Raw genomic sequence first — 13,423 nt, forward strand, 5'->3', positions numbered from 1 at the left:
CCTAATGAAACACCACAGTTAGAATACGGTGGTTGCTGTTGAACCACCTGTTGTATAAATAGTCGGAACACAGTCACACCACCGAGACGAGGGAACACTCCCACCACCGATCGTCTCGTGCGAAGCAAGCGTATAAATGAAAGAAAATACTTGCAGTGTGTTTAATATGTTACAGTATATAATAAATAAATAAATAAACAAATAAATCGGTAAATCCATTTCAAGTAAATGGAAAAATTTTACTCGACACCGACATTAGTTCCAGTTACCGGTAAATAGCAGACGCTTCAGTGACGTCACTAGTGTTTACACTACACCAGCGGGTAATATCTGATGACGTTACTTGAAGTGAATTGGCCTTATTTTAAAAAAACCAAGGATGGTTGGTAAAGGACTACTGAGTCAGTGGGTAAGTGTCACATTTGGGGTACTGGTCTTATACAGCAAATAGAGCCTTATAGGCCGCGATATACGGTACATTAATATAACCTTTTTATTTATTTATTTTTTATTTTTTACTCTTATTTTACACAAATTGATTTAGTCACTTGTAGTTTTCATTTATAAACTGTACTTTTATAAGAATATCATCTGAGGCAAAATATTTTGTTTCAGATACTGTGATGTCACATCTCAAGACCAAGTGTAACTAAGTAGAAGTTCACAATGTCAAGCAGAGATAAAAAGTTCTCCTGTGAGGAATGTGGCAAACAGTTTGGCTTCAAGTCTACTCTTCAGAGACATTTACTTGTACACAATGGTGTGAAGGAGTTTGAATGTGAGGAATGGGAACTACCTGTACCCGGAAAATTCCGGGGATGGGGGATATTTTTTGAGTTTTAGAAATGATGTAATGGGTAATTTCTGGTACTTTCGAGGATGAGGGATATTTTTCCGGATTTGAGAGATTCAGCGCGTTACCCAGAAATCTCTCATTCCTGGAAGTGCTCTGCACCAATTGTTCTGGCTAATGGGGATATCACTGTACTTAGACAACTTGAGAGTAGCATGGACGTCTCAGTGCCTGGCCTTGTGTTTAACATGAGGGAGTCGAGCATACACGAACGAAAAAGGAATATACGAACAAGATTGAAAGTTCAGTCTATCAGTAAAGATGGAGAAAATGTTGGTAGTGTGGATAGAGGATCCCAAATCAGAAATTGGTATTATTGAACTTATGTTCCTAAGTGAGATTGTAACCATAAATAAGCTCTTCCGTGGATCCATCGCTCATTTATATAGAAATAAGATGTACAGTAGTTAAAAAAAAGTATCTGACAGGGTGGGTCTGATGACTTCCAAAATTATACGTACAACTCGTGATGTCTCGGGAGGGTTGGTATGTGTGTCTTCACCCACTGCCATTCAGTATGCAACACGGGGTTGGTTGGCATATATGAATAAAATATACAGTTAAGTGATTACTATCACATAGTACAGTCAGTCTCCGACTTACGACGGGGTTAGGGACCGACGGCCAGGTCGTAAGTCGAATTGGTCGCAAGTCGATAATGTGAAAATAATGCATAGAAAATCTAAAATGGGTGTCTCTTTTTCTTCTCAGCACCACGAGAACTCTCACATTTACGCTTGCCAGCCATTTTAAAGGGAATTATTACAAACGAAAATTTTGTCAGTACACAGCGCTATCACTGACGTCGGTGTACGAGCGGGGGCTGCTATTCTTACTGCTGAGCCACCGAGGCCACCATTTGTAAGAGCGCACACCACAAGCTGCCACCCTGTAAGGGCTTGGCACTCTTACACTTACGTTGATACTCTGACCTGGTAGCGTGACTTGAGAGGAAGGCCCATGGGTACATGTAAATATAGTATCGAGTATTAGGGAGAGAACAACGGTGAATACTATAGGTGAATCATAGACCCACATACAAATACAATGTTTATTAAACACAAAAATGGTTACAGAAAAGACATTGTATTTACCCAAAACAGGAACTCCTGGTACCATGCCCTCAGGCTCAATTTACTTGCACCACTACTGGGTGTACACACACCAAAATGCACATAAACTCTTACAGCACCTTAGTACCAATAAAACCAGTGGCACCTGCCAGTACAACACTCAATACCTCAGGGGCAATACTCCAGTGATCGCCTTGGGAGTTTCATCACCAAGTGACTGACACCTTCCAACAAACTCTGATAATTCCAGTGGACTAACACCACCACACCAACAGCCCCACCGAGTTATGTACTGTACTCATCCACCAATGATGGGGCTGGCAGTTGTTTGGGGGCTTGACGATCCGGGTTCACCACGGGCAGGGTTTTAGGGGAATACTACCCCCTATGGGGCCCATGGGTGGTAGTGGAGCTTCTGACGGTTGGGGTTCAAGGGGACACCCGACTCCACTGGACCTCAGATATCTCCCAAGACTAGTGGATGCGTCATCCACGCTAGACACGGCCTAGGCTGCATAAGGGACCTGTGGGTGGAGGAGCATGGCGCTGACTGACGGTGTATAACGAACCCCAACGTTTCAAAGGGACGTTAACTAAGGACATAAAATACTTCACTCAAAGCACATCAACTACGTTACTTTAACACTTGTACAAACAAACTATTTTTAGGTCAAATCACTTAAAAATGGCGAATTACAACACCGAGAAGGTGGAGTGACCTACCTGTGGGTGGAGGAGCATGACGCTGAATGGTTTGAAAAAAGCAACCGCCGCTTTCCACCCCCCCCCTAAAGTCACAGATTCCACCGACTCAACCATTTCACTGAATTACGTTACTGTAACACTCTGACGTTTGAAACTGAGACTACGAACTCAGTTTCATTCCCTACTATTATCTTTACAAACAATGCTCTGACTGAGCTATCAAAAGCAGGAATTAAATTGATAACAAAAGGTTGGATGGCAACAGGCCCCAACACGCAAAGCCTTGCTGCAACACCCGTCGAGCAGATTTTAAAGTTTCCTTTCCAGGAATATTAACTCATTCCTCAGTTAACCTCCCTACCACAATTTCACTATGATTATCAGAGTCTCTGTTAATCATAGGTGAAAAAAAAAGGTTTAAAGGTTCTCGGTAGCAGAAAGAATTTACAACTACAGTCAACAAACATAAGACATCTCAATGACGTCATCAAAGAAACAGGGAGAACGGAGCACATTCCCACTAGGAGACTCAGAAGGTTTTGTGGACATGTAAGCGTAATATGGATCATTAGTTTAACAGGTTAGCCGTCATTACGATCATGACATCGGGACTCGAAAATACGTAATTTGGAAAAATATTTTATACAACTGCGGCGGTCGGAAGTACCTGTATAAGGAGACAACACACATATCCCAATATCTATTGTCTATGATCTCATATTGTTTCACACAGAGTACACACACATACTTTTTTTCGCTACTTTACCTAGATCATATTTTGTAGCCTAAATATAATTTAATGACAGCTTGATATTACAGTCATCCCTTGGTTATCACGCCTAATTGGGACCGCGCCGAGTGCGTGATAATGAAAAACGCTATAACGAAAGTACAGAACCTATGGGATTTATTCTAATTGGTTCCAGGCACCCAAGACCCAACCCCAATTTTCTCATTTTATGACCATTTAGACCCACTAAAGATATAGATAATGTTATGGTAAGTATCAGAAACACACATAGGCTTGGCTAGGTTTATTACAAAGTTGTTGAAAAGGGTACACTCAATACTGTAGTCCTCAAAACATGTAGCTATGCTTTCTTTATTTGAATCTCCCGTCTGAGGAGTCCGATTTCTCATCGCTTCAGTTCGCCTGAGTCCTCTGTTTTCTCTCAATCTTAGAGTGCACCCGAGACTTGTTATTCCTTAGTAATGACACAGAATTTGAAATTGCAACTGGGGTTGCTATTGTTGAGGCAACTTAGATATGTTTGATTACAGCAAATGTGTTATTGTCAATTTGTAGGTGAACATTTTTTTCCTCAATAAATGTAGTTGAAGCAAATGGGTAAAAACACCTGGAGGCAACTGTGTAATAACGAAATTCTCGGCTTGAAAAATGCGCTATAACAGTAGGTGTGCAGATTTTGATGGAGGCGTGATAACGAAAATTACGATAACCAAGTGCGCTATAACCAAGGGATGACTGTATTTAAGTGGGTGTCAGGTGTTTTCTTGAAGGTGAAGGAGAAACACCGAGTAGCGGCCGAAAACTTTAATGTAGAGATCCGAACTAAAAGCCTGACAGGCGACAATTGGCCCCGCAGACTCTCCACTACCAGAGGTTGCCAGGTAGTGCCAACAGAACAATAATGTCTACATCTTACAGTGGGTTATCAACACAACACATTACAGTGAAAAAACAAACTTTTGAGTACACTACTGTGCAGTATACAGTATAGTATTTGGACCTTAATGTTATTGGTACACTATATTGCACTGCACATGTAGTTATTTTTTAGCGGCATTTTCATGTGATAAATTCATGTGTATCATTATTTCTACCCTTTGACAGGTCTCTTTACTGGCAGACCAGCTGACTACCTCTTTATGTTGCTGTTTTCCTGGATCTGCTGTGTTATTGTGGCTCTGCTTGGAGAGATGGTGGTGTTAATGGACCCCATGGTGATGGCAGTCCTCTATGTGTGGTGTCAGCTCAACAAGGATACCATTGTCACCTTTTGGTTTGGCACACAGTTCAAAGCCATGTACTTGCCATGGGTCCTCCTAGGATTCAACATGATCATTGCAGGAGGGTAAGACTGGTATTGGATGCTATGCTTATCTTTTTAGCAGAGCTAAAGTACAGTACAGGGGAGTATTGGCATGTCTTCTTCATATGACGGGTAGCTTTCATAATAATCATATCCATCTGGACAGGGAGGTGTATTATTCTGGCCAATGTAAACATTTCAGATTGTCACTCTGACTATTAATCTTTAACAAAATTTAGTTTGTGTATATCATTAAGAGAAAATCTACTATATTTGATCCCACCAGGACATGCCTCAGTACCTTCTTCTTTTCTGTCTTCTTTACTAAAGTTCTACTCAAAAGATCTCAGCAAAACATGGAACTGGGCATTATTATGTAGGACTTCCCAGTGCTCTCGTAATGTAGGGCCATCGAGATAATTAAAGATTGTTAGTGTATAAAACACTTTCATTCTTTGATACCATAATGCGGGATACAGTGGTCCCTTGGTTAATGAGCGCCTCGGTTAACGAGTTACCTTCCATAAGATTCTTAACTTCGGTTAACGAGCAATCCCTCGATTAACGAGTTTCTTACGAGCCGACATCAACATGTTTTCGCTTGCATTTGGCGGTCCACCATCTGTAGTATTAGTCCGTCAATACAGTAATCGGTTGTAGGGCTTGAATTCCTTACTATTTTAGTAAATATCAAGAAGTTTATACTATTCAATAATTTATAAGTTTAATATTAAATTTTTTAGTCATTTTAACAATTATTGAAATAATTGAAGGTAATGAAATTAGTTTTATGCGCGCCATCCAGCCTGTCAACACACCAAACAGGCGTCAGTCTTTGTGTCTTTTCAGTGTAGGTAACATCTTGCTTAAGACTCTCCTCAAATAAATGCTTTTTTCTGTGTTTGCGAGCAAATTATTGGTCATTTTGAAGTTTATTTTACATATTGACAATATATAATGCAGTGCAGTGTTGATTTAAAGAAAATAATCTTGAATTACACCAAGAGAACTAAAATTTTATGGGTGAAATGGCACCATGGGGTGACTTCTCTTCCACCCCAATGCCTTCTCTTCTCCCATCTCCTCCACCCCCATTCTAATTCCCATCATCAGCATCATCTTCCAGGAGCCTTCTACATACACACCTCAAAGTAAGTGTACAGTCATGCGCCGGTTAACGTTCAACCAAACAACGTCCGATCGCATATACGTCCGTGCCCCCCCCCAAAAAAAAACTTCCGTGACGCCTGCTGGGCCACCACTCCACGACACCCTGACGGAGACACGATGATCCTCCCCATACTAGCCAGATATTATGTGTTAAAGGAATATCCTTCCTTCCTTAGGCATTTGCCTCCAGGTGTAATGTTAACCTACATCTATTGAGGATAAAATCTTTCACCTTCAAATTGACAATAACACATTTGCTGTAATCAGACATATCTAAGTTGCCTCAACAATTGCAACCCCAGTTGCAATATCAAATTCTGTGTCATTACTAAGGATTAACGAAGTCTCGGGTGCATTCTAAGATTGAGAGAAAACAGAGGACTCAGGCGTCCTGAAGTGAGAGAAAAACAGACTCCTTTGACGGGGCACTCAAATAAAGAGAGACATAGCTACATGTTTTGTGGACTACCCACTTTACAGTATCCTTTTCATCACTTTGTAATAAACCTAGCCATGCCTATGTGTGTTTATGATATTTACCATAACATTATATATATATTTAGTGGGTCTAAATGGTCGTAAAATGTGAAACTTGGGGTTGGGTGCTTGGAACCCCCATTAGAATAAATCCCATAGGTTTATGTAATTTCGGGCAACGTCCATTTCGGTTAACATCACGTTTCCAAGAACGTATCTAGGACGTTAACCAGCGCATGACTGTACTTTTCTACCTTGTTTGTTGAATGTAGGCAATTTTCGGTGAGCTGGAACCAATTACCCAAAAACCCATTGAAACAATAGTTTCGGTTAACGAGCAACCTTCTAGAACGGATTGTGCTCGTTAACCGAGGTACCACTGTATATAGTCAGTTAAACACTGTGTTACACAAAATTCACTAAACACTTGGCAGTATCTGGCATGTAAGTAGCTACTTGAGGGTCATTTGGTGAGGGAGATTGAAATTTTAATGTATTTTCTAAATATTTTTTCCTAATTTGTGGTTCCACCATATGTGATGGAAAGCAACATCATTAAATGTAAACCAATCATATATATCACCCAAAAGTAGATGTCACATATTGCCAGGGTTCAGGGACTTATATCGCCACAGTTATATAACAATATACAACACTTCTACATAAAATATACACTTGACCTTTCCAGAGTTGGGTATGAACTTCCTATCATTATATTGTAAGGATTTTCTCTTTCATAAATAAAATGACAAGGCTCTTATTGCACATTACTGTATATTTATTTTCTTTGGTGAACAGAGGTATGATGGAGTTAGTGGGGATCCTGGTGGGCCATCTCTACTTCTTCCTAATGTTCAAGTATCCTCAAGACTTCGGTGGCGCTTCCTGGCTACAGACCCCCCAGATCCTGTAAGTATAGCACAGTTTGTCACTGAAGTTACACCGTTGTAGGCAGAACTTTTGGGTGACCAGGTGGTAGTGGTACATTGGACAAAGAGCACTGTTTACCTGTTACCCTTAATAATAAATCCAAGTAATCAATGCTAATGTTAATATGTTGTTCATTAAAAAAACATAAAACAAAATAAACTGGAATATAACAGCTGTCAGCAAATGAATTACAGTACAGTATATATTTCCATCAAGATGTTTGTCCTCTGTTCCGACGTCAGTGCTCTGTTGCTTCGTGGCCTCGAATCTATTTTTGGTAATGTCTGTGAATGGGGAACTGTGCTGTCCCCCCCACTTCTCCCATCAGTGTCTTTACTCACACGGACAACTTATCATATGGAAATTTTTCTTGTTCACTTACTAACAGATTTTTTTTTTTTTTTTTTTTATATATATAATTGGGCACTCCCCTACATCATTGTGTAAGGTGAAGCGCAGAAGCGTTTACAGCGCCCAACAGGGAAGCATGCTAAGTTCATGCTTGCCTTTATGTCTCATGAGTTAAGGGCATAGAAGCCTGAAGAGTCAGTGGTTTATGTCCAAGTTATTGGAAGCTCTAACAACTTGTCCCTGAATACGAATTCGCACCTTTCGACTTACACCAGGTACCTACTTTACTGCTAGGTAAACAGGGACTAATGGGGGCTAGGAAGCAAGTCCAAACAACTTCCACCGGCCCGGGAATCGAACCCGGGACATCTCGCTTGCGAGGCAAGAACGGTACCGCTTCTACCACCGATCCCCCTAACAGATTTCTCACAACTTGTTACTTCAGCTATGTGAAGTTTAGCGAGTGTTTTAAAACACTTGGTGTACAGTGTGTTTGGTATAAAACACTTGGTGTACAGTGTGTTTGTTATAAAACATTTGGTGTACAGTGTGTTTGTTATAAAACACTTGGTGTACAGTGTGTTTGTTATAAAACATTTGGTGTACAGTGTGTTTGTTATAAAACACTTGGTGTACAGTGTGTTTGTTGTAAAACACTTGGTGTACAGTGTGTTTGTTATAAAACACTTGGTGTACAGTGTGTTTGTTATAAAACACTTGGTGTACAGTGTGTTTGTTATAAAACACTTGGTGTACAGTGTGTTTGTTATAAAACACTTGGTGTACAGTGTGTTTGTTATAAAACACATGGTGTACAGTGTGTTTGTTATAAAACACTTGGTGTACAGTGTGTTTGTTATAAAACACTTGGTGTACAGTGTGTTTGTTATAAAACACTTGGTGTACAGTGTGTTTGTTATAAAACACTTGGTGTACAGTGTGTTTGGTATAAAACACTTGGTGTACAGTGTGTTTGTTATAAAACACATGGTGTACAGTGTGTTTGTTATAAAACACTTGGTGTACAGTGTGTTTGTTATAAAACACTTGGTGTACAGTGTGTTTGTTATAAAACACTTGGTGTACAGTGTGTTTGTTATAAAACACTTGGTGTACAGTGTGTTTGTTATAAAACACTTGGTGTACAGTGTGTTTGGTATAAAACACTTGGTGTACAGTGTGTTTGTTATAAAACACTTGGTGTACAGTGTGTTTGTTATAAAACACTTGGTGTACGGTGTGTTTGTTATAAAACACTTGGTGTACGGTGTGTTTGTTATAAAACACATGGTGTACGGTGTGTTTGTTATAAAACACTTGGTGTACAGTGTGTTTGTTATAAAACACTTTGTGTACAGTGTGTTTGTTATAAAACACTTGGTGTACAGTGTGTTTGTTATAAAACACTTGGTGTACAGTGTGTTTGTTATAAAATGTGTTTGTTATAAAACACATGGTGTACAGTGTGTTTGTTGTAAAACACTTGGTGTACAGTGTGTTTGTTATAAAACACTTGGTGTACAGTGTGTTTGTTATAAAACACTTGGTGTACAGTGTGTTTGTTATAAAACACTTGGTGTACAGTGTGTTTGTTATAAAACACTTGGTGTACAGTGTGTTTGGTATAAAACACTTGGTGTACAGTGTGTTTGTTATAAAACACTTGGTGTACAGTGTGTTTGTTATAAAACACTTGGTGTACGGTGTGTTTGTTATAAAACACACTTGGTGTACGGTGTGTTTGTTATAAAACAACACTTGGTGTACAGTGTGTTTGTTATAAAACACTTGGTGTACAGTGTGTTTGTTATAAAACACTTGGTGTACAGTGTGTTTGTTATAAAACACTTGGTGTACGGTGTGTTTGTTATAAAACACTTGGTGTACGGTGTGTTTGTTATAAAACACTTGGTGTACGGTGTGTTTGTTATAAAACACTTGGTGTACGGTGTGTTTGTTATAAAACACTTGGTGTACGGTGTGTTTGGTATAAAACACTTGGTGTACAGTGTGTTTGTTTTAAAACACATGGTGTACAGTGTGTTTGTTTTAAAACACTTGGTGTACAGTGTGTTTGTTATAAAACACTTGGTGTACAGTGTGTTTGTTATAAAACACATGGTGTACGGTGTGTTTGTTATAAAACACTTGGTGTACGGTGTGTTTGTTATAAAACACTTGGTGTATGGTGTGTTTGTTATAAAACACTTGGTGTACGGTGTGTTTGTTATAAAACACTTGGTGTACGGTGTGTTTGTTATAAAACACTTGGTGTACGGTGTGTTTGTTATAAAACACTTGGTGTACGGTGTGTTTGTTATAAAACACTTTGTGTACAGTGTGTTTGGTATAAAACACATGGTGTACAGTGTGTTTGTTATAAAACACATGGTGTACAGTGTGTTTGTTATAAAACACTTGGTGTACAGTGTGTTTGTTATAAAACACTTGGTGTACAGTGTGTTTGTTATAAAACACTTGGTGTACAGTGTGTTTGTTATAAAACACTTGGTGTACGGTGTGTTTGTTATAAAACACATGGTGTACAGTGTGTTTGTTATAAAACACTTGGTGTACAGTGTGTTTGTTATAAAACACTTGGTGTACAGTGTGTTTGTTATAAAACACTTGGTTATGGTGTGTTTGTTATAAAACACTTGGTGTACAGTGTGTTTGTTATAAAACACGTACAGTGTGTTTGTTATAAAACACTTGGTGTACATGTTTGTTATAAAACACTTGGTGTACAGTGTGTTTGTTATAAAACACTTGGTGTACAGTGTGTTTGTTATAAAACACTTGGTGTACAGTGTGTTTGTTATAAAACACTTGGTGTACAGTGTGTTTGTTATAAAACACTTGGTATGTGTTTGTTATAAAACACTTAATTACAGTGTGTTTGTTATAAAACACTACAGTGGTGTACAGTGTGTTTGTTATAAAACACTTGGTGTACAGTGTGTTTGTTATAAAACACTTGGTGTACGGTGTGTTTGTTATAAAACACTTGGTGTACAGTGTGTTTGTTATAAAACACTTGGTGTACAGTGTGTTTGTTATAAAACACTTGGTGTACAGTGTGTTTGTTATAAAACACTTGGTGTACGGTGTGTTTGTTATAAAACACTTGGTGTACGGTGTGTTTGTTATAAAACACATGGTGTACGGTGTGTTTGTTATAAAACACTTGGTGTACAGTGTGTTTGTTATAAAACACTTTGTGTACAGTGTGTTTGTTATAAAACACTTGGTGTACAGTGTGTTTGTTATAAAACACTTGGTGTACAGTGTGTTTGTTATAAAATAGAGCCTCCTCTCTCACTTCTCTTTAGGTAACAGTTGGTTGACTTTAGGGTGGGGGGTCATCCAAACGGTTGGGGAAAAGTAATTGTACGTAGTTTAAAGTGACAGAAAAATGTGATAGTTATATTGGACCCTTGTGGAAGAGTATTGTAGCAGAACACATCTTGTACAGCAGTTAAAAGTGATTGAATTATAGTAAATAAAGTCCATAATTACTAATAATTTCTGCCACCCCTTATTATAGTGGAGAAACATGCTCTACATGTAAGCCATTGTAGAGACAGGTCAGTAAAGTGTCTAAAATTAATTAACTTTTTACAGGTACGACTATTTCCCCAATCAAAGAGGAGTTGTGTCAGGCTTTGGACGTGCCCCTACAGCTCCCAGGGCAGGTGGAGGAGGTGGTGGTGGTGGTGGCATCTTCCGTGGACAGGGACACACACTTGGTTGAAAGCCTTGTGGTTTCCTTTTATGTTTTAATTCATATCATCAGCTGTATTTTGTGTGGTTTAATCATATGGGGGATCCACATTCATGACAAGAATGTAGTGTTGCACTTATACTTGACAAAGTCTGTAACATGGACCATTTACTGTGTTTGAGTGATCACAAAGTGCTGTACAGAGATTGGAGGTCACTAAACACAAGTACAGTACAGTATGGTTATCTTGGTAACATATTGAATAAATCTTGGAGTGCAACTTTTACTTTTCTTGAAAGAATGATTATTATATCCAGCTGGTGGGTGATAACGTCTCACTTTTTGTTTACTATTTTGTATTTTCTCTGCCAGAGTTGAAGTCCCTTAAGACTTTATATTTTTTGTTTGTTGACAAAAATGCCATTTAATTTACTTGTGTTGGTGTGTACCTTTTAATGGGTCAGAAATTAATGTTTTATAAAAGAGGATTTTTGTAATATATATGATGTGTTTGTTTTTATGCCGACATCATATACTTGTTATTGCAACTTGTATTTTTCCTAATATATATTTTGATGGTCATTTGGCAAATCTTATTTTCTTTAGATGTGAGGAGTTGGCTGTACAGTATGCACACAATTGACATTAGAATATAAAGCTCAGTTCTGCATCAAATGTGAGAAGTTCATATTACACCCTAATGATACATCATCATCTTCAGTGTAACACAATGTAAATAACCAGCAAACATTACCTTTTATGTTATTTAATTTTCTGAAACTGTACAAGCCTTAATGAACCAGATAATTGGTCATCGGTAAAGTTTTCCCTCTGTGTCATTTACGGGTCTAGAGAAATGCTTAAATATATTTCAGGTGTTCTGTCCTCATTGTTATTTTTAATTAAAATTGATGGTATAATGTTGGAACTTTACATTGACAAAAACTATTGTTTAAATTGGTATTGAAGTTTATATGGGGCCCAACAAAGTCATAGTTACTTTTGTTGCTCCTGAAATAGTTTGTCAAGCCTATACAGTACACCAATTTAACTACTGTACTTTTCTGTAGTGTGAATACAGTAAAACCTCAATAAATCGGACTTCAACATATTGGAATTTGCTTTTTTCGGATTGTGAGATGTTCTGGTCACCAGAAATACTAAAAAAAAAAATTAAAAGTGCTTTAAGAAATGGAAAAATTTATAAAAATAAATCTTGTGAAATGAACCACACTCACTGAATACTGTTCAGTGATCATATTAGATTTGCTATAGGCCTACTTAGAACTGAGACATTCTGAGTGGACTGGGGCTGATCAGGTGTTGCCACATTTGTCAGGTTTATTTATTTATTGATTCAGTATTATATTTTCATATGATTGGCCTCTTATGGTTTATGGTTCATCATGATTAATATGACGTCTTCAGTAATAGAGAAAAACTACAACACTGTATGTAAGCTGTAATATGACTTGAAAATAAAAGGATAAGCTATATCAGAAGGTTGTTTATTCAAGATGCATTCTTGTGAGCTTTCAGTAGACCGGCTTACAACAGGGACCATATAACACACACACACACTATAGTATTTGATATGAAGATACCTTCTTAAAAATGTTATTTACTGTCTTTGAGTGTTATATGATGACTCAGTTTGGCTACTTGTACACTTAACAAATGATTAATGAATAATCCAGGGTATATGCAGATGCCCAATATTGTACACTATAATATTACTTATTAATTGATGATAAATTCACTACAGTAGTATTTATTAAGTGATGATAAATACACTGCAATGGTATTAAGTGATGATAAATACACAACTGTAATGTACTAATTTACTAAGTGTTGAAGACAGACATTGTGGTAGGCCAATCACCTGTTTGCTCTTTGTAAACAATGACTCATGGTGTTCAGTGTGTGATTCTTTATCAGGAAAGTTGATTTTTTTTATGAAAATATTTTATCAACCTGGTACCAAATGATCCTAAATTATATGAGAATTTTGGTGGAATTGCATAAAGAAGTGTTAAAGGAACCTTGGGGGAGTTAGGGGGAGGGAGCCACCCACCAATGCTACCCC

At 38.0% G+C, this 13,423-nt stretch overlaps 1 protein-coding gene across 1 annotated transcript; it reads left to right on the forward strand.

Annotated features, from left to right (window-relative positions):
* The first annotated feature begins 4,458 nt into the window (after positions 1 to 4,458).
* Positions 4,459 to 12,833, forward strand: LOC121856626 (derlin-1-like). Its single transcript, XM_042352278.1, has 3 exons — positions 4,459 to 4,727; positions 7,131 to 7,241; positions 11,238 to 12,833. The coding sequence occupies exons 1-3, from the start codon at positions 4,522 to 4,524 to the stop codon at positions 11,365 to 11,367; spliced, it is 447 nt and encodes a 148-aa protein (XP_042208212.1). The 5' UTR covers positions 4,459 to 4,521; the 3' UTR covers positions 11,368 to 12,833.
* Positions 12,834 to 13,423: the final 590 nt, after the last annotated feature.

The sequence above is a fragment of the Homarus americanus genome, unplaced genomic scaffold (genome assembly GCF_018991925.1).
Source record: "Homarus americanus isolate GMGI-L3 unplaced genomic scaffold, GMGI_Hamer_2.0 scaffold50303, whole genome shotgun sequence".
Classification (NCBI taxonomy): Eukaryota; Metazoa; Arthropoda; class Malacostraca; order Decapoda; family Nephropidae; genus Homarus; species Homarus americanus.